The 23,226-nt window shown below is 49.9% G+C and overlaps 1 protein-coding gene across 2 annotated transcripts in view; it reads left to right on the top strand.

Moving 5' to 3' along the window:
- The window catches only part of FAM135B (family with sequence similarity 135 member B), a 275,686-nt gene that overhangs the window by 166,908 nt on the left and 85,552 nt on the right, over positions 1 to 23,226 (top strand). For both annotated transcript variants that reach the window (XM_037023272.2, XM_037023271.2), the window contains exons 4-6: positions 7,900 to 8,039; positions 17,825 to 17,895; positions 23,007 to 23,180. In XM_037023272.2, the coding sequence (XP_036879167.2) occupies positions 7,900 to 8,039; positions 17,825 to 17,895; positions 23,007 to 23,180 (385 nt within the window). The remainder of the gene's footprint in view (positions 1 to 7,899; positions 8,040 to 17,824; positions 17,896 to 23,006; positions 23,181 to 23,226) is intronic.

Here is a 23,226-nt window from a genome sequence, read left to right as displayed (position 1 = left end):
GAGCTCTGCTCAGGCCTGGTGGGGGAGCTGTCAGGGGCAGTGCTCCCTTGGAGGTGGCTGGGGGCTGCGGATGTGGACCCCTCTCTGGACTGCAGCCCTGGCTCAGCCCAGGCAGTGGGGCGGGCCCTCCAGAGGGACCTTCCATCTCTGGAAGGCAAGGCAGAGTGACGGCCTGATCTCACCTGCTTAGCAGTGTTTCTGGGGGCTCCCTGCCATCTTTGTAGCAAGTCACTGCTGCCCCCTACATCCTGTGAATGCGCCTATTAAGGACAAGTGTCACTGTGGGGTGGAGAATGGTTCTGTGCTCCTTGGAACATCCGGGGACCATGACTGGGCGGGGTCACTGCGGCTCTTACAAATCCTTGATGAGCTGCAGTCCTGGCTATACTTAGTCCTCCCTGCAAAGCATATGGCTGGAGCAGATGGCTCAGGAAAGTCGGAATCACATAAACAGGGCTCTTTGCCTCCCATTTGCTGCGTCTCCTAATGACTTACTAACAGAAGGGGTTTCAGGATTAGAAGTGGAGCCTTGCTTATACCCTTTCAGAAAACCCCATGTTGCACATATGAGGCATGCTTAGTGCCGGCTATTTGCAAGGGAACCAGGACCGCCATGGATGCCAGGTCATCGCGAGGACATGGCAGGAAGTGGAGCCAGCCTCGGGGAGCTAGCAGCTTGAGCTGAGATCCAGTTCACGTCCACAAATGTTTATCAAACACCGCTGCCAGGTGCTCACCATCAGGTCACATGGAGCTTTGATCGGCCATACAGTCTATAAATATTTGCCCAGCACAGACGCCTCTCAGAGCCCCAGTTCTGCAGTAAGCCCTCACCTCGACTGCAGCATCTACACGGATCACTGAGGGCCAGTGACAACATCGTAAAGAATTTAGATTTTATTCTCGTGCCATGGGGGATGATGGTTTCTGGTTTATCATTTATATTAATAGATGCAGGAGAGGTAATAGTAGAAGCAGAAAATAAAGAGAATATCACAAAATGACATAGAAAGGATTCATCAGAACCACACTGTGAATGTGAACCCACAGGACTTCTAGATCGGATAAAGGGGCACAGGGGAAAGAGGAATCAAAGGCGATCAGGAAGTATTGTACTATTACGGGTAAGGGATGCGGGAGGGACACTTTCGGGAAGTGTCACCAAAGGTTCTCGTTTGGAAATGTCAGCTCATGGTGTGTTTGACATCCAAGGTGTGGGTGGGAATCACGCCCATTCAGGAGAGAGGAGGCCAAAGGCACACATTTGAGAGTCCTCAGCCTGCAGGTGGCTGTGAAGCTCTGGAGATGGCTAAGCCCCCGCGGGAGAGGGAGCTTGTAAAGGAGAAAGGCCTGCGAGCAGCACCTGGGGGAGACCTGCATCTCCGAGAGGCGGGAGGCTGGAGGAGCCCCCTGAGGGGTCAGGGCGGGGAGGAAGGTGGGGGGTTGGAGTCATCTTGCTACCCCGTGGAGGCATAGTGTTAGTTTCTTTTTACTAAAGGCTGGGAGAATTAAAATCTCACCCACCTCTCTGAGTTGGGAGAGTCTTCTTGTGCCCCCTTCCCAGCAATGCCCACTGCCCGGGAGTTCTACCAGCGGCTGTTTTTCTGAGCTCCTGTTAACTGTTAGACCCTGTACCAGGGACTCTCAGACGTCATCTCGTTCAACCCTCCTCGCCCTTGGGGAGGTGTCCACAGCTGAGGAAAATGAGGCTCAGACCGAGTGTGTTCCTTGTTCACAGGCACACGGATGGCAGAGCCCTGAGCAAACCATGTCCTTTAACTCAAATCCATTTCCTGTCCTGACAAAAGCATAGGGTACAGGGCGAAGTCCCGGGCCCTGCAACTGAAATGCAAATTGACACCCCTGAGACTCCCAGGGGTGGGTACAATCTGAAGGAGGCCCCGCAGGTGAACTGCTGTGGCCCTGGAATGTGTTAGAGGCCACACGCTGGCCTTTGCATTTTGAGATTGTATAGCAACATTATTGGCTAATAAAGTGCCATCAAGTGCTGGCCTTGCTGGGCTCACTCTAATAGGTAGGTCACAGCGGCTTATAATTAAGTAATTGAACCCACTCAGGCTTATGGAAGGATGCTTACTGCTAAATTGCTGCAGCAGCCCTTGTTCATTACCAGTAGGTCAGCTGGTGTGTTTTACTGAGTTCTTAGGTTTGGTTTCTGTAGACAAGACTTCCCATCAGGCCAGGGTGTCCGCTTTGTAACCTGAGTGTTCTTGTGGAAGAGGCTAGGGGTCCGACCTCTGGGTCCTGCAACCACCAGCACTGAGAACCTTCCACAGGCCACCCCTCCCCGCCTGCTCTCGTTTGCAGGTAACTGCTGGGTGGATCAGTGCGTGTTTGAGGAACTGTAATAGGCAAAGGCTACCCTCCCGTCGCTGGAGGACTTCACTTACGGTATAAAGCAGAAGCGAAGGTGGTGCGACGAGGAGAGAGCAAAGCTGGGAAACATGGGACTAAGTACTGAAGACTCCTCCTTGTCACTGTTGTGGCATCGCCAGCGCCTGGCATATCGTCTGTATGGTTGTTTAGTTTAATTGTAAATGAGCAAGTAAACAAACCAAGGGATTAAAGAGCGCATCGCTGTTCTACCATCTACTATATTTGATGCTGAGGAAGTGATGTAAGCACCATCATCCTCAGTTTCCTCTTGAGTAAAGTGACTCTAATACCCAGAGCCAAGTGAGATCAGGGGTATAAAGTAGCCGGAACTCAGACCAACCAATCCCAGGCTAGCTTCTGTAGCACAATTTGCAATGAGCAAACCACTTTGTATTTACTGTATCTTACAGAGAAGTGACGTCCCAATCACACAGTTAATCAATAACAACATCTACACTCAAACCCCGGGTGTTGTACATGATTTGTGGCCTCAATTACAATGGTTAAATAGGCCATGTACGAGGTTGCAAATAATGCAATGTATCTGGAGAGATGAGGAATTCATCCAGACAAGGAGCTGTCTGAGGGCATAGGCAGCAAAGGGGCCACCCATTTACTACTCCATGGACAGATGTGAGGCAGGTATACCCCACGAGGAGACCTATGACAGTTCATTGCTGGATCCCAGTGTGTTTTGTCCAGGACCTGATGCAGGTGAGGAATAAGAACTAAAGGAATGGGTGAATATGTTTTATAGCAAAACCCACAAAGTCATATTCATCTGGGATCATGCGTAAGGCATGAACTCATATGCATGTGCATCAAAACAAAGTATGTACTGTCTCTTACATTAGTATAGCAGGTACTCTAAGTAGAAAGCGAGAAAAACATCTGATATTCTTTAAAATGACAATAAAAATGACACCTAAAATACAGCCCTTGATTAATGTGTTGCCAATTTGATGCGCTTCAAAAGTTGAAGGTGCGAGTACATTCCTATCTCTTGAGATAGTCCATGAGAGTGCCTGCTAGCAGATATGCCAACCCACGTGCCCCATGTCCCATCGTCCAAGAAGCCCTGGGCTCATGCGGTGAGTCGGGGTCCTGTTTTGGAATGCCAGGTGAGGAGAGAATGCCAGGTCGGACTGGGTCTGATGGGTCCCTCGCTGCTGGGGCTTCTCATGGCTCCACAGGTGCTGTGTTGAAGATGCTTTTCTACAGTTCCAAGAAGCTTGTAACCTCAGTGGTGAGCTCCTCGCTGGTCAGGCATCTGCAGACCTTGAGAGCCCACACCTCAGAACCCTAGGTCATTGCTTTTTAGGTGACCTTCACACATTCAGCCGTTGCTCTTCAAAGCACAGCCTTTCCTTTGTGCCAGGTTAGATGGACCCACAGAGCTTTCCAGCTGACGGTGCAAAGCTGGCCTTCTGCTCGTGAACCCTGGGGCCGTTGTGAGCACCCAGAGTCATCACCCTGGGCTCCCGCTTTCCTCCAGCCACTTTATTTATAGGAAACAGTAGTCCTTCCTTGGTCCACATGGTGTTCGGCACCGTCTTGGTTGGGAAAGGTCTGCCGCAGCCCCGCAGGCCTCCCCAGCTCCCAAACTCCAGGAAAAGCCACCAACACCTTGAGCCCTTCGCGCCTGGGGACCCTGTTTTCCCTGTGCGGATTGTTTTCCTTGTACTTCGGTTTCAGGGTATCCAGGGAAAGAAGCAGCTCTGCTGGAGTCACAGAGGGACCCGTCATACCCTCTGCCCGGGCACCGATGCCCACTGGCCCCGCCAGCCAGGAAACGCTTGTATGACAGGAAATCATTCTGGTTATTCACTGGGAGAACAGCGAACGTCTGCTTCAAGGCGGTTTCCTCTCTGTCTATTCTCTGAAATGCTTAGAAGCAATAATAATGCTTGGCTTCAGGGTGGCTTTCTGTCCCTCCTGTTCCTGGAAACAGCCAGAAAATTACCTGGCGTAAAGAATCATCACTGTCATTTTCATTTTACCGGGAAATCTGCTTGGTTTTGAGAATTTTCTGGCTGAACACATACTTCTCTACTCTCCTCTCATCTGAGCCTCATATTCATTACGGAGCCAGGCAGGACATGATTCCTGACTTACTGAAGCTCAGATTCAATGGCCAGCCCTCAGCCACAGAGAGAAGGTGGTGGGGCAAGTGTCGACTGTGCGTTTGCCTTGCTGAAGGAGGCCCTGTCACAGACGCTGAGAACGCCGAGGTCCTGACCTCCAGCTGCTCATCCCTGACTGGGCCCTCCTGCCCCTGCGAGCTCTGGCGTGTCGGAGGGTTCTCTGTATGCACATGGCCTGGGCTTGAACACATTTGGTGACAGCTTCTCAGCGTCTTCTCTTCAAGCAGCCCAGACCTCATCTGGCTGGCTTCACACCTGGATGGGGGCGGGGCTCTCCTGGAGTTTTGACTACTTGGCCCAGACCTGATTCTCTGGGGAGCCCCAGAGCGCAGGCTTGTTCTCAGAGCATGAATGGTGTTCGGTCCACAAGTGAACATCCATGTGCTGCAGGCTTGCACTCCGGGCAGAGGTCCCAGGTCAGAAGCGCAGCACCTGCCCTTTGTAATCCCTGCCCACTGAGCCCTGGGGCCAGCGGGGGCTCTCAGCAGAGGGAACGTCATCATTTGAGGTGTAAACATTTAGAGGTACGTAGATATGCAAAGTGTCGATGTCACTCACTCCTTGGGAAACAAAATAGCAGAACATAGCAGTCATTTTTACTCTGCCTTCTGGCCTAAAATTCCAGATTGTGATCTTTGAACTGTACTCCGTGGACAGTGGGAGCCACTGAGGACCCCCTCTTCCTCTCCTGCCTTCTCTCTGCTCTGCTCCTTTCCTTTCCATTCCCTTTCTCCCTTCTCCGTCCTTCTTTCCATCTTGTTTCCAACTTAAAGTTCCAGCTCTCCTTTCAGATCCTTATGTGTGTTACCAACCCAGACACACAAAAGAAAAAAAGGTGATATTTGGAAAGACTCTCTGCTACACCCTCTCCCCGGACCACTTGCCCGGAAATCTGGTCACCAAGCAATAAGTAAAAGCATCCCAAAGAGAAAAGCGGCCCATCACCCCACAGCTGGGAAAGGGTGGTACCCCAAAGTAAGACTATGCTCCTTGAAGGGGAGAGGGCGTGTACACCCCTCACCTCTGGTGCCCCATGCCCGGTGCAGAGACAGAGGGTGAGGTGTACGTGATGTGAACCGGGAGGGCTCCGCAAAATGAGCCGGGCAGCAGCACCGGCGGGGCCGGGAGGAGGCCTTCTGAGGAGCAGAGAGCAGCGTTTCCTTTATACAGTCAGAGAGAGGGAGTCAGGAGAACGGGCTGGGGGTCTGTGTGTGGGTCATCGCTCCCAAAGGAAGGGTCCCGGCAGGAGCGGAACAGCAGTGCCCACAGTCCCAGAGGGTGTCTCGGGGTCAGTGAGCCTCCCCTTGTGAGAAGACACCTGCGTCGTGCTCTACTGCATGGGAGTAGGAAAATGACACAGGAAATCCCCTACGGTAGAAGAAACGCCTCTTCTTGGACTTAACGGGGCCAGCTGGGATTTGGTGATCTTCCGTGAATACCACGGAGTCCTGGGGTCTCATTTGCCAAACTGCTCAAAATCAGAGTTTAATCTCCCACAGAAGCTTGGCCAGTGGAAATTATTTCCCAGAAAGTGCTCAAACCTTTCTCCAGGCACAATGGCAAGGCCACCCTACTGCACATTGCCTGCCCAGTATGTGCCTGGTCTTAGGATCTTGAGTCATTTTGTCCTCTCTGTGACTGCCCTGGCCCCGGAGGTCAGTGTAGCTGCGTCCATTTGTCACCAGGAGAGCTGATGTACCAGGGGTGATGTCACCTGCCCCAGAAGGCAAGTGATAGAGCTCTTCTGTTGGCTGTCCCTCCTGGCCCTGGGCGGCTCTGACCTTCAGAGTGGTCACCCCACCCCTCCTCTGCCGTGGTGTCAGTCTGGCCGATAGACCGACCAGGCCGTAACGTGACAGCGAGAGGGCTGACAGAGCAGATGACAACACAAAGGCATTTGCACACAGGGGTCAGTTCTGCTGAAGAGTCACATCAGTTTGAATCCAACAGGTCTAAGCAGGGCTGTGTCGGTCAGTCATTTTATGTTCTTTATGGCAAAGTGCAAATTAGAGCAGAAATACGTGAGCAGCTTGGAAACAACCTGGGGTTTTATGTGTTCCATACTCTGAAGCTACATGGCCCGTGTTGGTTACGGTGCTACTGGGCATTGGGAGATGGCAGTGACCCTTTGTCCCTGTTTCCAGGGGACTCTAAACCATCTTGGGACAAGGCACAAGGCACTGAGAAGATTTTCTTTGCTAGTTGAATGGATTTTTCTTGTTTTGTTTATTTTCTTGCCTGCCTCTGCAAGCATCCTATTTCATTCTCTCCGTAGTGCTTCATAGAGGAGACCTACCTTTTGCTAGGAAATGGGTGCATTTTATTTCTTCACCTGAGACTTCTCTTCTCAGTTGTTTGATGTGAGGCTGGATCCACACAATACCTCACCACACAGCAAATACCAAGACGCTCCCCTCTTCTTCTTTGAGTGTGGTCTTTCCATCTGCAGTAAGATGCACCCTAGCAATTTTCTGTGAGGACTGAGCAAAGTAGCACCTTTGAAAAGCACTTTGGAAACTGTAAAGTACCACATTATTAAAAATAAGGTAATCAGTGCCTTATAGCCTATCAAAATAAGCATTATTTATTTAAAAATATTTTTATATTTTTCCAAATGAGCAGTTTACATGTTACATGATTCTGAGGAATTCACCCACTTGCTCTCTGTGATAACCCTGGCCAGTGGATGCAGTAGGGCCTCTTTGACTGTATCAGATAGATTTGTCTTTCTGAAGTTCAGTTTGACTTTGAGGAATGGTTAGGGATTAGGGTACATGAAGAATCCATTGGTGGACATGGAGTTGAACAAGTTCCTTAAGAAACTTGATTATCTAATGCAATTACAATGAGCACATTTGCCTAAAACTCAAGACAGTGTTCGTATCGTATGTGACACACAAACCACACTTCCAGAGAAAGTGATTCTGTAAAGAGAGAATTCCGTGGGCACTAGGAAGTCCTCGGAGGGGGCAGTTCTTGTCTCCATGTCTCTGTGCCTTTCCTCATGTTCCCTGGAGAGGAGGATTGTGCAGGGCTTCATAGAGGAGGAACCATGTGAGCAGGTGAAGAATTTAGCAGGCACTGATTTCCAGCCAAGGAGCCCCACTCACTGCATGACAGGGGTTTAGATAAGACTCCAGGTTTGTAAGGATGGAGCACGGTTCTTCGGAGATGCCAGCCCAACTTGCCGAACAGCAGGCTTTACGTAATGGGACCTCATTTGCCTGTGATTTTCATCTTTGGATATTGGAATGCAGTCAGGGGCCCTTACTTTCCTTGACTTGGGCCACCACCCGAGGAGCTGCGGGTGCAGGACGATGCTGGAGCTCACAGGCTCCTACTGGTTCTTGTTTTGCAGACAGCAGCAGCCTGCATTCAGCCTGCGTCCACGAGAACACCGTGCACAGCCGGGTCTTTCAAATCCTGTACAGGAATGAAGAGGTGCCCATAAATGATGCCATGATCCTCCGAGCTCATTTGCTCTTAGATGGTGAAAGGGTAAGTCATGGAATCTACACCAGCACAAGTTGCCGTGTCCACCACTTGCCTTTTGCACCCATTGCTAGGTAAATGGTAAATGAAGGAGAAGGTACAGATTTGCCTGGAAACCTGGCAGGTAGGGACTTGTGCTGTCAGAGCACTCGTGCACGTGTGCACTTGTGCATGCACTTCTGTGCTCATTCTTTCATTCATGTCCTTGCTCATCCCAGTTTCCAAGCAGTTTCTGTTAACTAACTGATGCCTGCTTGCTCTTCATTTGCCCATTTGCTCGTTGGTGCAGGCACCCAGTCTGTTGAGCATCTGCTTTGTGCAGGGCTCTGTCCTGGGCCCTTGGATGAGGGACAGTGCTGAAGAAGGCATTAGGAACTCTTCCCTTAAGGGACTGACAGTTTGTGGGAAAACAGATGTATAAGCACCATCCTCATAGGCAATATGCACTGTCCTAGCTTCGGTGCAAATGAACTCTGGAGCACCACGGGTGGATGGTGCGCTCTGTGGGGGACGTCAGTGGTCTCACCAAGGAACTGGCTTTGCGATGCAGTGACCTGAGAGTCCATCAGACTAAGAGAAATAGGAAGGGCGTCCCACGCAGGAAGAACAGCACAAGCAAAAGCCCAGAGGCCTTGGGGAGCTCTCCCATTTGCTAGAAACATGATTAAAATTTCTCTATTCATCAGATTAACACATTTCAAAGAAACATCTCCACTCCTGTAGTCCCACCTCAAATTCCTGTTACCACATTCCAGCTGATTATTTCCTGCTAGAATATCTTTGAAGATGTGGACATATATTCCTATTTTAGGAGAGCCTAATTAGAGGCATGTCCTCTATTCACATTCCCCAAGGGGCACGCATAACAGAGCCTACTGGCCACGTAATGTCTCCCTTCTCTCATGCCCTGTGGCGTTCTGCCCACGGCTTTTATGGTCTGGGTAGTGACCAGCTTCCCCTGTGCAGCTAGTGGTGAAAACTGTCACTAATTCCTCATTCATCAATCCATCTGCCCATCAAAGATTTACTGAGAACCAGCTAATCACCTACACTGGGCTAGAGATAAAACAGTGAACAAGAAAATATCCCTGGTGTCTTGGGGCTTATATTTTACTATTAGATCAGCATCCACAATGTAATCAAATAAATCATGGACATTGTTGGGCTGAGTCTCCCACAGCTACATGCTCACTCACTCGTCTGTGAGATACACACACAGGGTGGTGAGAGTAGATGTCAGGTGCCCATGGGAGGGTCCTGTGAAGCTGTAACTGGACCCAAGGGGCAGAGAGCCCACGGCAGGCCTACTCTGCAAGACTCGGTGTTGCTTCATGACCGCCAGGAGCTCGGCTAAAACACAGCCTTCACACACGATGGAGATTATTCCCTGGAGATCAAGTGATCGATGCGAGTGGCCTTGCCAAGACGCCAACACTTTGCTGAGCCCCCATGTGCTAAGGAGGGGCAGGTATGTCAAGAGCTCAAGGGGACAGTGTGCCTGGAGGAGGCACAGCGGGACGAGGCCCCTGAGGGGGAATGGGTGGGTGTGTTCCAGGGAAAGTAGAGAGGCTGAGGTGACTGGCACAGAGAAATAAGTATCCCCTTGTGCGCTGCCAGCCTGCAGGTACCCTGGTCCCTGTTCACTGCCCTTCTGTCTCCCATCTCTGCCCTCCGCACCCGCTTTGCCCCCTGGAGATCTGCTCCCTAGATCCTTCCCTCCTGTTTCCATCTGCATTCAGCCTCTGAGAGACCCTGCCAGTGGTCAGGGGGCAGCGGGGCCTGAGCGTCCATCCCCGGGCTCCTGCCGCTCTGGGCGTGGGGGCCGCGGCGTCCTGTGGTGGGCTGGAGCCTGCCTGTGCTACTGTCGAGGGCCAAAGGTACTTAGGTTTCCCAACTCCACATTTACTGATATTATATGGGTCCTTGTATCAATTGTGATAGAAATATGGACACCACAGAAATTGGGAATGCAGCAAATCTGTTTTGTTTCTTTTAATTTTCCTTCAGAGAGCCAGTTGTTAAACACTTAACAGCAACCCCCTGGCTGTGTCCTTCTACCAAAGGCCTCACTTCAGTCAGGGAGCTCACTGCATGTAGCCCTCTCTCTCTAGTCTGTAATCACTGCCCCCACCCCCGACTCTTCCCATCTCAGCGGGTAGGGAAGTTTTGCACTTACTAACTGTGAGGTCCTGAGCCATCATTCGTGGCTTTCCACATCTTTGTAGATCAGCCCTTGAAAGTACTGCACTTGGAATCCTCATTTTGAGTATACCAGCTGCTTCCTTCCTGGACCTGGTTTAGGAGAAGACACCAGACCACCTTTTCCAACACCCAGGTTTAGCTCATTTGAGGGGATAATAGGCCTTAGTTCTGAAGTTGAACATAAAGTCTGTTTGACAGCATATACTCCCTTCTTCTGCATCCCAAATCACTTACCGCTACAGGGTCATCATTTATTACTGTGTAGGGGCAATCCATACGGCAGAGGACAATGTTACAGTTCATCTCTAAGTCCACACCAGTGACAGTTAAAGTTAATCACCTATGTCCATAAAACTGTGTGTCTGAGATGGATACATTGGCTCTTTCCCACTGAACTGGTCTGATTATGACAACAGAAACACCTTTTACAGCCAGATGGCCAGAATTCATGTTCATGCATACATATAGCAATCACGCCATTCCACATACTATGGGAAATGCAGACACGAAGAAGATTCAGTCCATGCAGGGAGAGCACACGTGCAAGAGGTGGCCATGGATGGGACTAATCACAGTCTAAAGCCTAAGACGGTATGTTGTGATGACGGTCACAAAGAATAAGCAAGTGTGGAAGTCGAGTGGGCATTTTATTTATGACACCCTGCAATCCCCCAGAAGAACTGGGAAGGCTGACAAAATTCATAAATAGTAAATGGGGGGTGGGGTGGGGAGAAGCAATAGAAAAAGCCAGAATAGAGGAAAAACACAAAAAGGAGAAAAGGCCTAGGATAAACGTAACAGACCATGTCACTGGGGGTGGCCCACACACTCAGCAGTAAGCTTCCCAGCAGCCAAGTCTAAGACGATTCAGTTTCTAACAATAAAATGCTTAGTGCCCAGAGGAAGATTAGGAGCAAATTGAAGGAAAATGTCTTTAAGGACAAGATTGCAGTTTTATAGGCTTTTAAAGGAAAAGCGTTTTGGTAGTGTGAATCCTTGATGTGCCCCTGGCACAGCCCCCTGGCAGTACTTATTCAAAATGCAGATTCTTGATCCCATCCCAGAACTAGTCCATCAGGCAGAGACTTTTCCTTTGGGGAGGAGGGGCGAGTGGAGTCAGAGTCTTGACAGCCAGGATGGGTGGAATTTCTGCACGGGGCATTGAAGAGCTTTCCAGACAGAAGACAGCAGGACTCGGATTCTGGGGAAATGGTACGGAGTAGAGAGAGCCCCGATCCACCTTCTCCAACCTACACGATGAATCTACACCCACACACAGAACATTTCACCCTGAAGAAGAATGGAGACCAGTGTTTCCTACAGCAAAGCACAGGAAGATCAAACTAAAAAACGACAGGAGAGACAGAGACCGGGTAACCACAGGGTTCCCATCCGCAGCACAGTGACCCTCAGAGGGCTGAGGGGGGATATTGCTGAGAGAGTCAGGCACAGACTCCCTGCCCTGAGGCCCACGGAAAATGCCTGGTGGATTAAAGTACAACTAGACCATAAGTGAAAAGACCCACGTTTCAGAGCTAAACAGCAATGGAAAGCATTGGAGGCAATCCAGGATCTGAGGAGCCAGCCAGTGACATTGTTTGTGCTTCTTTCGCACAGCCTTCTGCACCCAGGAGCAGGATCTGGGTGCCACCCAGCAGCCCCGCCTTGTTGCTTGCTGTTATCTACTGGCCCAGCCCCCATCAGCAGGACGGCAAAGTTCCCCTGCTTGCTGGGAGGGTGCATGAGTCTGCCAGTGGGTGCCACCCAGGCAACTCCCCAGAGCACCGTGGGGGAACGCCTGTGCTGGGCCTGACTCCTGGTCATGAGTGGGACGTGGCGGCACTAATCGGAGAAATCCCCGAAGTAGCTCAGAGCACACAGGGGCCATGGGGAACGTGCATGGAGCCTGATGCTACACCACCAGCAGGACCTGGTGGGCACCCTACTCGGGAACTCCCCAGAGCAGTCCTAAGTGGCCCAGAGGACACATGGGCATATGGCCGAAGAGGCTCAGGGGACTCAGCTGGCACCAAAATCCAAGAGTTACCTAGAGGGTGCTCCTGACTTACCACTGACCCACCACCTTCCCCCAACCAGTGCAGAACTCATAGGTGTCCTTCCAGGAGCCCCTCCAATGGGCCCCCAAGGCTGCACCCCAGGATCACACTCTGGGAGCCCCAGCACGAGGAAAAGCCCACCTCACACTTGCTCGGCCTCCAGCCCAAACATTGAGGAACACGCCGTCTGCACAAGGAGCCCTCCACACAAGGCAAGACTGGGAGAATGGGTCCTTTCAACTATTCCAAAGAACCAAGCACAGGAAGTCACGCAAAATGAGAAGACAGAGGAATATGTTCCAAATGACAGAAGAGAAAAGAGCCTAGAAAAAAAAACACTAAATGAAAGAGAATTAACCAGTCTACCTGACAGAGCTTAAAGCAGTGATTATAAAGCTACTCATTGGATGTGAGAAATCTATAGTAGAACTCAAGGTGGACCTCAACAAAGAGATAGAAAGTCTGAAAAAGAACCAATCAGAGATAAAGAATTCAATAAATGAAATACAAAATATACTGGAGGCAATGAACAGCAGGCTAGAGGATGCAGAAGAATAGATCAGTGACTTGGGAGATGAGGACAGGGTAAGAGCCCCAGGACAACGTGAAACATCCTAACATCTGCATTATAGGAGTCCCAGAAGGAAAAGAGAGAGAGGAAGGATTAGAAAATTTAGTTGAAGAGATAATAGCTGAAAACTTCCCTAATCTGGGGAAGAAAACAGTCTACAAGGTCCAGAAAGCATAGAGAACTCCAAACAAGATGGGCCCAACGAGGTCCACACTAAGACACATTGTAATCAAAATGACAAAGATCAAAGATAAAGAGAGGATCTTAAAAGCAGCAAGAGAAAAGCAGCAAGCTATGTATAAGGGAAACCCCGTAAGATCATCAGCTGGTTTTTCCACAGAAACTCTTCGGTCCAGAGGGGAATGGCATGGCACATTAACAGTGCTGAATGGAAAAGGCTTCCAACCGAGAATATCCTACCCAGCAAGGTTACCATTCAGAATCGAAGTAGAGATAAAGCTCTTCACAGATAAACCTGTTAAAAGAGTTCAGAGCTACTAAACTAGCCTTACAAGAAAGGTTAAAGCGACTTCTTTAAGAGTAAAAGAAAAGATCCTAGCTAGAAGCAAGATATTTAAGAAGGAAAAATTTCCAGTAGTAAAGAAAACATATAGTAGAGGTAGTAGATAAATTACTTAAAAGCTAGTATGAAGGTCAAAAAGAGAGAAATAGCAAAAGCAATTTGCATCTAAATATTAGTTAAGGGGATCACTTAACAAAATGGTATAAAAGAAGTTATTATACATATAAAAGGTGAGGAGGGGGAGTAAGAATGTAGAGCCATTAGAATACATCTGACCTTAACTGACAGTCAGCATATTACACATTGTCATATTCATAGGATGTCATTTAAGAACCCTATAGTGACCACAAACCAAAAACAAAGAAGGAAGACAAACTACCCCAAACATAACACTGAAGAAAGTCATAGAACACAGAGAAGAGAGCAAGGGAGGAGGAAAGGTCAGAGAACAGCAAAGACAACCAGGAAACACTTAACAAAATGGCTATGCATACATACATATTGATAATTACTTTAAACGTAAGTGGCCTAAATGCTCCAATCAAAAGACGTAGGTGACTGAATGGATAAGAAACACAAGACCAGCTATTTGCTGCCTACAAGAGATTCACTCCAGACCTAAAGACACACACAGACTGAAACTGAAGGGATACGAAAAGATAATACCATGCAAATAGGGACAATAATAGCTGGAGTTGCAATACTTTTACTTGTATCAGACAAAACGGACTTTATGACAAAGTAACAGGAGACAAAGAAGGACATTACATAATGATAAAGGGGTGAGTCCAATGAGGGTATATAACAGTTGTAACCATCTATGTACCCAACATAGGAGCACCGAAGTGTGTAAACCAGATACTAACAGGAGGTGGCAGAACAGTGAAAAGCAGTAAAGTAGAAGGCAGGTTTGGGGAAGAAAGCAGTTGCCACTCTGGTAGGAGGGGGCACAGATGCAAGGTTAGAGAGGAGACTGAGGACACAATGCGGAGGGCCCCAGAGCTCCTGCTCTACACTGTCCGTTTACCTGGTTCTGAAGGCAGGAGGCTCCTTCAGGAGTTGGGAGGAGGAGAGCTGGGATTCAGAAAGTTCAGTCTGGCAGAAATATGGAAAATGGGGGTGGGGGGGCCAGAGACTGAGGACATGCAGGCAGTTGCTGCAGTCCATGTGAATGCTGGCAGTGCCACGGCCCCAGTGGGGGAGGTTGGAGAGGGCGCACTGCCTCCCAGCCCAGGGTGGCCCAGAGAGCTGGGTTCAGGTTACCTACAGGAGATGGAGGGAACATATCCTGTGGTCAAGAATGTTAAATGGGAGTTGACTCTGACGTTTGGCTATGAATGGGCTTGGGGATGCCATTGAAGGTCAGGTTAGCTGGGAGAAGAAATGTCTCTATTGGGGAGGGATAGAAACTCGGGGCCGGTCATAAATAGCAGTTGCATGATCATATAAGACAGTAGTAGTAGCATCTTGTATTTATTAGGTGTGTGTTGTGTGGCAGGCATTGTACTGAATGCTTTGCTTTGAAGATCTCCCTGAATCATCACAACAGTATTGTGATGTGTTTTATTACTCCTGTTTTACAGATGAAAATACAGAGATGTAGGGAAATTAAGTAATTTGTCCAAAGTCCCACCACTAGGAAGGGATAGAGCTGAGATGTGAACCCAGGCAGTTTGGCCACAGAGCCTATGTTTGTGACCAGGGCACAGGGCTGCCGCTGGAGTGGGTAAAGGAGGGAGTCTTGTGGGTGGAAAGCCCATGGTAAATTGCAGATAACAGTAATAACTAGCATTCACTGAGAATGGTCTTTGTTCTTGCACTATGCCAAGCCCTTTCTGTGCATTTTCTTAGCTTGGCACACAGTAGCAGTGCCCTCTAGGGAATAGCAGTGATGATTTTACTCTCATTTTACAGATGAGAAAACACAGATGTTTGGCCCAAGGTCACACAGAGCCAAGATTTGCACCCAGTAGCTTGACTTCTGAAGCTGCCTCCTTTCCCACCCCACTGTGGTGCATCTCAGGAGAGGAACTAAGAATAGAGGAAAAGAGATGAGAATCACCATTATGAGTAGAGTCTGGAACCAGCCAGCTACAGAATGTGCAACCTGCAGGGAAGGTCAGACCCTGCAGCCAGGCTGTGGGAGCAGAGGAGCCCTTGAGCAAATCTGTGCTGTGGGACTCACTGACCCACTGAGCTGGGTGATTTCACCTACTGAGGCTCAGTTTCCTCATTTGTAAATGGGACCAATATTTCTTAATTCATAGTTTTATCCACATTAAGTGAGATAGCATATGGGCACTGGTAGCTCAGTGCCTGCTGCATAATAACTCATCTGTAAATACTAGCTGCTGTTACTCTTCCCACTGCTAAACAAAACTGCTTCTTGGTGCCAATAATGTCCTTGAAGGGTGGTGATGCCTTTAGCCAAGATAAGGCAGATCAACAGAAGGGCACATGTACATGTGTGTGTGTACATCTGTGCATGTGTGAGTGTGTGTATAGAAGGAGGGGCAGGTAGCAATTGGCCAACGATGAAATGAATGGTTGGAGAGGCCCGTGACTTCATTCTGCAGCCTCCTGCTATAAAGACTTATTGAGACATCAGTAAGGTCTCAGCCAGGCTCAATGCAGCCACAGCTCATCCTGGCAAAGGATTTCCCTCTGAGTTCCAGAGGAAGTGCAGCAAGTATAAAATCGGAGCTTGCTGTGAATTCTTGTAAACCAGGCAAGTGCGTGCTCACAAGGTGGTTAGAGGCTCCTTTGCTAATCTCACTTCCCAGGAACTGGCGGCAAGGAGCTCCGTTGCTTGGGTTGTGTGTATGAAGCAAGGTACATGATTATGCAAAACAAGGCTCAAGGGGAAGTTATTCATAGTGCTTGGATCCAGCAAAATGTTAACTTCTCAATGCTTTTTTTAAATAACAAATTTCAAAACCCTGGGGACCTAAAGATAAATCCTATCCATATGTCTCTGGCTGAGTTATGCTTCCCGAGGGACATGTTTCCAAAGAGGCCTTTGGGTACCAGATTCCCATCCTGCAGGAGGAGGACAGTCTTGCAAAGAAACAAATATCAAAAAGGGTGGAGATGGAGAAGAGCTGTATTTGTCTCTCAAGAAATTTACTACTTTCTATGTAGCAGGCTCTACTTTGGGAGCTGGGGATCCAGATGAACTAAGACTAGTCTCTCCCCTAAGGGCCCCGGGATCTTAGGGATCTGAGGCAAGAAACTGGCCCCCAGCGGTTGCCACAGGCCGGATGGGTATTGTCGGTGTTGCCAGAAGCCTGATCCAAATGGAGCTTCCAAATGCCAGCCTGGCATTGCCAGATCCAGGTGGTTGTTTTTTTCCCCCAGAACCTGGAAACCTGCAATAGAAATGTTGCCTGGTTTTTAAATGTTGGCAGCTTTATGTAGACTAAACAAAATGTGTGTACAGATAAAATTTGGTTCATGGGCTTCCAGGTTATAAACGTGCAACAATTTTAATAGGAAACATTGAACACTAAGATAGAAGAAACAAACCAAAACAGCATTTTGTGGGTGACAAGGAAGAAGGGCTCCATCCAGCCTGCTTGAGGGAGGAGACCAAGTCCTCACCCAGGTGTGCTGCCCTTACCTGCATGTCCCCGTGGGGTAGGGCGGGCAGTGAGATCTGATGTTTGGAGGCAGCTCCCCTGGTGGTGTTCAGTGTGAGAAAAGAAGAACAGGGGTACCATCTTTTAGGTGTAAATGTGAAGCTGGCAGGTAGGATACCTAGAACCCTGTACTATGAGATCAAATGCTCAGTGAAGAGAGGGTGTGTTTTGAAAGTTAGGAATGGAAGCAGCCATGGATAGGACATGAAATGCAAGTGCCTTGATGGACCTCAAGAAAAGAATGAAGGGCCTGCTTTCTTAGGAAGCCAAGCCACCTTGGGAAGTGACTTCCCTTTCCTGAGCATCAGCTTCTCTCTGTCCAGTGGGACAATAGTTCCTGCCAGGCCAGGGTGGCTGAGGGCCCAGGCAGTGTCATTCCACCATCCCCGTCATAGCTAAGTGGGGTTTCCTCTAGGCAAGGTCACTGCCACACCCTTCCCAAAGCCGGGGCCAAGGAACACTCCACTCCTGCCTAAACGGATTCCAGGTCAAGTCCGTTTGGCCAATCAGGTGCTCAGGATTCCCTACAATACGGAAAACTTGTTTAACCCTTTTTGCGAACTGGCTTTTTCCCAGATTTGACTATTTCAGTCCTGTCCCTCTCTTATTCTTGGAATGCTCACTGATATCCCATTCAGTCAGAATTCCATGGAACATGCGTGGGAATTCTGCTTTACACATAAATGACATTAACCGTGGGGTGAGATTCTTTTTCTAAACTTCGGGAACTAGACCAGCTACATTTTTCTTTTGGGCCAGACTTGACCCCTGAAATCCCTCGAACTTTGTTTCCCTTGCAGGTGGAAGAGGCCCTGAGTGAAGTCGATTTTCAGCTCAAGGTGGACCTGCACTTCACGGACAGTGAGCAGCAGTGAGTGTCCTTGGCATCCCCGAGCGCGGCCGTGTGGTTTCCTCCCTCGGACCCGGGGCGTCCTCATGGCCGCGGGCCTCTGAAATCCCTCACAGATCTGGTTCCTGAGCAGCAGTAACCTCTGCTCCGCCACAGGCTACGGGAATGCAGGCTAAGACTGCCTGTGTGGTCGTGTTGAACCGCATGCATTTTAGGCAGGTAGCTCAAATGCTGCATGCCCAGAAACCTCCTGATTTCCTGAGGCTTTGCTAACGGGCACGTTCTTATATCTGATACCTCCGTGCCTTTCCAGTGTGGTATTAACTAGGTCTTTAGATCAATGGCCCTAAAAGGCGGCAAACCTCAAGGCCCCTTCTGAATCAAAGGAGATTTGCCAGGATGCTGCACCATTGTACTAAATATCTGCTATTGTATTTCAACTCTCTGAAAATTGAAAATCCATTTATGTGTAATCTGCCAATTAAAGATGCAGGCGCAACACTTCTCTCTCCTATCCTCTTCCTTTAAGTTGCTCCGTGGCCTCTCCTCCCACGTGGGGTGAACTACCATGTCACAGAGCCTCTCCAGCTTCTACCATGTCACAAGTAAATGGTCCCTTTTTCAGGTGTTAGGAAGCCCAGTCAAGGTATTTCCAAAACTCTAAACTCCCATCCAGTTTATGACTTCTTTCCCTTTTCGTGGACGCCCCCCGCGGCCCCCCAACTCTGCTCCAGGCTTTGTCAGAGCAGGACACTCACGGTGCAGTAGCGGGGTGTGGTGGACAGCTCCATCCGTCCCTGCCAGCTCGGGCTCCATGAGGGTGGAGTGGCTGCCCAGGGCCAGGAGCCCTATGATGCTGTCTGTTGCAGGCAGCGCCTCTTCCTACGGCAGGTGCCCCATTGCTCTGGGGGCACTTCATGCACTCCAGGAGAAACACCATTGGGCCGCCCCTCCCTCCCACACCCTTGCAGTTCTTTGACGTAGGGACGCCTCCTGTGGTGGGTCATTCAGTCCTCACAGGAAGCTCTTTGGGGAGTCTCTTCTCCAAGGAGCCCACATCTGGCCCTTAGGAAATAGACACTTTAACCTTCATCCCACACTAGTGGGACCCCTCCCCGCTCAATGCTGCTCACTCCAGCCACCCTCAGCCTCAGGCACCAGGACCTGTGTTGGCCCAGTTCTAGGGGACACAGGGCGAGCCCACTTGAACATCCCTCTCATCAGACTGAGGCTATTGCACGGGGCACTCTTTTTCCCTGGGCTCTGGTAGGGGAATTGCAGGGCCCTGGCCACCCTCTGCAAACCATGGCTCACTCTGGTCTCCACAAGCTCTTCAGCAAATGCTCCACACTCTCCTGTGCAGAACAGGGAGTCAGATGGCCAGTGCTGGCAGAACGATCCCCCAACCCCTCCGAAGGTGAGGCTCCCTGTTAGAACGCCCTCCCCGGGAGTTTCCATAACATGGGGAGTTGAATTGGAGGCTGTCTGAACCACAGTTGGACGCTCTTGAGATGCTGGAGACCCGATCGTGTCTGCACATTGAAAGCAGACGTCTGCTGATGTGTAAGATGGTCACGTCCAGTCTGGGCTGTCAGGGGATCTGTCCGTGGTTCTGCCACTGTGTCCAGGTTCAACACCACAGATTCCTCATTCTTCTCTGGCCCCCTGCTTCCCTCACCATGTCTGCTCGCCTTGGTGGAATGGTGGTGCTGGGAAATCATACCTTCCTCACACCATCCCTAGGACTTGTTCTAGCACCGTTTTGAACTCAGAGGCCATGCCAGAGCGCAGCCTTCCTTCTAACCTATAAACCCGGAAGTGAAGCCGCTGCCTCTGCTGCACCCACGTCCCCCTCTGCCATCTAGGAATCCTGTCATCCACTCCTCAACCACCCCTGCCCTATTTTCCTCTGCCTACTTCCCTTAGGGACGTGAGTCCATAGTGCCAGGGGAGACTTCCAACTGATCACAGACCCTGCCCTTGATTCCACACTCAGCCTAGAAGCCATTCTCCACCCAGTGCTCCAGGCAGCCTTACTGATACGTCACGGGGGACACAGGAAACGAGACCTTCTTGCCATCAAAGCAGTAGGTAGTGCAGAGCTTGTGTACCAGAGACGGGACCCAGGAGAGGATGAAACCCAGCAGGCTAGGCTGTGTGCCACCAGCTGTGAGACCCTGGGCAGGTCCCTGCACTTTTCTAAATCTCTGTAGCTTCATTTACAAAATGGGCATCATTACAGAATCTATTCTCACAGGCCTGTTATGAAGATTAATAGGAAGGACTATTAATGGCCAGTTGCATGGCTGGCTGAGTCACTGTCTCCTTTCCCTCTGTGGCTTCCATGTGCCACTTCCTGTCTGTGACACAAAGCACTTCATAACAATCAAGGAGGGAGTTTTCATTGGCTATGAGATCAGCTAAGAGAAACAGGAAGTCAGAGGCTGGGGAACAATTAGAAATGCCGTGCTTTTTCATTTTCATAAATTGAGTTTAAGGATCTTAAAGTGTCTGTAGCACATCCCACAGGTAGACATTAGGTTTTGAAACTGGCCCCGGGCAGATCAGAATCATGCAGGCTTGAGCGGAGCCCAGCAGAGAAGCACGAATCCAATACCAGGGACCTGGGACGGTGGTTCTCGCTGTGGTGGGATGGCTCATCCCTTGGGGACATTTGGCCATGTCTGGAGACACACTGGACTGTCACACTGGGGCTGGGTGCTACTGGCGTCTCATGGGTCAAGTCCAGGGATGCTGTCCACATTCCACATGCGCACGACAGAAGCTGCCCACAAACCTTTGTTCAGTCCCCGAGGTCAGGTTGCTGAGAGGCAGGCCCCTTGCTCTGCTTGGCACAGACCCACGAGCACGTGGCTGCCCAGGGACGGGGGGCTCACCCCTCCATCACACCCCACCCCCTCTGTTCCTGCCTATCAGGACATCAAGGCGTTGTTGTGTACCTTTCCTCAATTACCCTCCATTTTCGACCTTGAAACCACTCAGAAAAATTCTAAGTGTGGAAGGCTGTTCAGAAAAACAAGACTCCTTAAGTTGTCTCTTCATCTTCAATTAAGCATCAGGGTTCTTTTCTGTGTTTTGTGCTTTTGCTTGAATTTTTTTTTTAGTTCCTTTATAAGAACCCAGGCATCCTCCTCTCAGTTCTTCTTGTTTATCTCCATCTTGTCTTAAATGAAACTGGCCCAAGAACTGTTTTATCTCTGTTAATGGGCTCTATCCATTTCAGAGCACGAAAGAACATCACCTCCCTCATTCCCAATTCTTTGCTCCTATTAATGTGGTTTAAATTCTTGTTACTATTTTTGATACCTTTGCTACCCTGACAAGTATTTCACCTCCTGTTGTTCAAGCCCTAAGGCTACTTCTGTGATTTTTACGAGCCTGTGTCTGAATGTATTCAAAGGGATAATGTTCAGTAACGCAGAACAGACTGCGGAGTCTGATAGTCGTGGGTCTAGCATTTCAGTGTTGCCTTGTGACTTTGAACAAGTCAGTTAACTCATGGTGGCTTCAATTCCCCATCTATAAATGGGATGATACTAGTAAGTACCTCATAGGACTGTTGGAAAGATGAGGGGCAAAGCACTATATTCAGGCTTTACTTCACCCCGGCGGGCTCAGAGGGGAGTCATCTCCCACAAGTCTGAGCCCCAAACCAAGGCGAAGGGAGCAACATATATCTTTCTGCTTCCGTATCTGTAACATGCTTATGTGCACAGCCAGTGGGCAGGCAAGGGGGAGGGAGTGCAGGGGCTGAGCCTAGGGAGCGGGTGCTGGGCAGAGCGGGAAACCAAGGGAGTGTTCTTGTTGTTTGTGTTGACGAGGGGGGTACAGAGGGGGCCACCCGGGCTGGACTGCTGTCCTCGTAAATTGCTGTCCTTGTAAATTTTTCCCCATCAGTAAAGACCTCATAGGACTGTTGTAAAGATGAGGGGCAAAGCTCCGTGTTTGGTTTGCAGTAAAGCCTTGATAAACTGTTGTCAGAATTAAAATGAATCTAAACGTTCACGACTTCTGAGGCTCAGGGTCTATACTGTTCGCCTTCTCCCCGTCAGATTTCTTCCAGTAAAAGGGAGGCCATTATTTGTGGTCTTTTTATAAAGCCACACCGGGCGACAGTGATTCAGCCGTCTCCTTTCTGTGGCATTCATCTGCACACAGGCTTTAGCAGCAAGGCTTTCCAGGAAGCAGAGCCCGTCGGGCTGGCCCTGGGATCGCTCCCCTCACGTCCCCTCCGTGTGTCTCATGTCCCTGTCTGCAGAGGGGGAGGAAGACGCTTGTGCGCTGAGCTGTCTGTCCTGCTCAGGGAAGGTGCTCCGGCTGCGTTTCCCAAGTGCTCTGGTTCACGGAACTTGGAACGCCTGAGTGATTCATTTCCCGAACCTGATGGATTTATTTAGAGAAAAATTAATGCCATTTTTATAAGCAAAGACTCTGCTGAGCCTTACCTTCCAGTTGGTTTATTCCCTAGGAATCAGGAGCATACTGATTATGAAATGCTAGAGCGAAGGTGGAGGGGCCCTGATGCAACTGCTCAGGCTATTCAACCACTCTGCTTTGAGCGTCATTCATTCCTTTGGTCTCTTATTCCTCTGAATAAGCAAACATTGGACCAACTTCTGTATGCCAGATACTCTGCTGGGTCTTCTGGGTCTGAATATGCATTAGTCACATTGTCTGGCATCGCCTTACGAGGTGTGATCTAGGAGAAAACACAACCTACGAAGGAAGTGCAATGCTGGACGCCTGCAGGGAAGCAAGAAAGCAAATGGAAGGGAAGCCAGGAGGCTTTAGTGTGGAGATGAGCCTTGAAGAGTCTGGGTGACCTTCCATCTCTGACAGGTGGGCTTGGTGTTGGTGACAGCAGAGCATGAGCCCTCGCTCTGCCGAGAGGCAGCTGTGGGATGGCTTGTGAGTTCTTTCCCTCTCTGAGCCTCACTCTTCACTTGTCAGTCACGGCGGAAATGATTTCTGCCAGATGCAGCGTTTGCAGGGATTGATAGACGATGCATGCATGGTGACTGGCCCTGCGCACGGCTGTAATCCGGACCTGCCTGGAGGGCAGCAGGAACAGCCCCCCGGTTACTCACGTGAGCTCACTGCTTGCCTTCCAGGCTGAGAGACGTGGCGGGGGCTCCCGTGATCAGCAGCCGCATGCTCGGCCTGCACTTCCACCCCCGGAGAGGTCTGCACCACCAGGTCCCCGTCATGTTTGACTACTTCCACCTGTCGGTGATCTCAGTGACCATCCACGCCGCCCTGGTGGCTCTGCAGCAGCCCCTGATCAGGTACGACGGGAGCCCTGAGGCGCTGGGGCCGCTTGGCTTTCTGGTT

The sequence above is a fragment of the Manis javanica genome, chromosome 2 (assembly GCF_040802235.1).
Source record: "Manis javanica isolate MJ-LG chromosome 2, MJ_LKY, whole genome shotgun sequence".
Classification (NCBI taxonomy): domain Eukaryota; kingdom Metazoa; phylum Chordata; class Mammalia; order Pholidota; family Manidae; genus Manis; species Manis javanica.
Note: the sequence above shows the minus strand (reverse complement) of the source record. Positions and strands in the feature narration are given on the sequence as shown.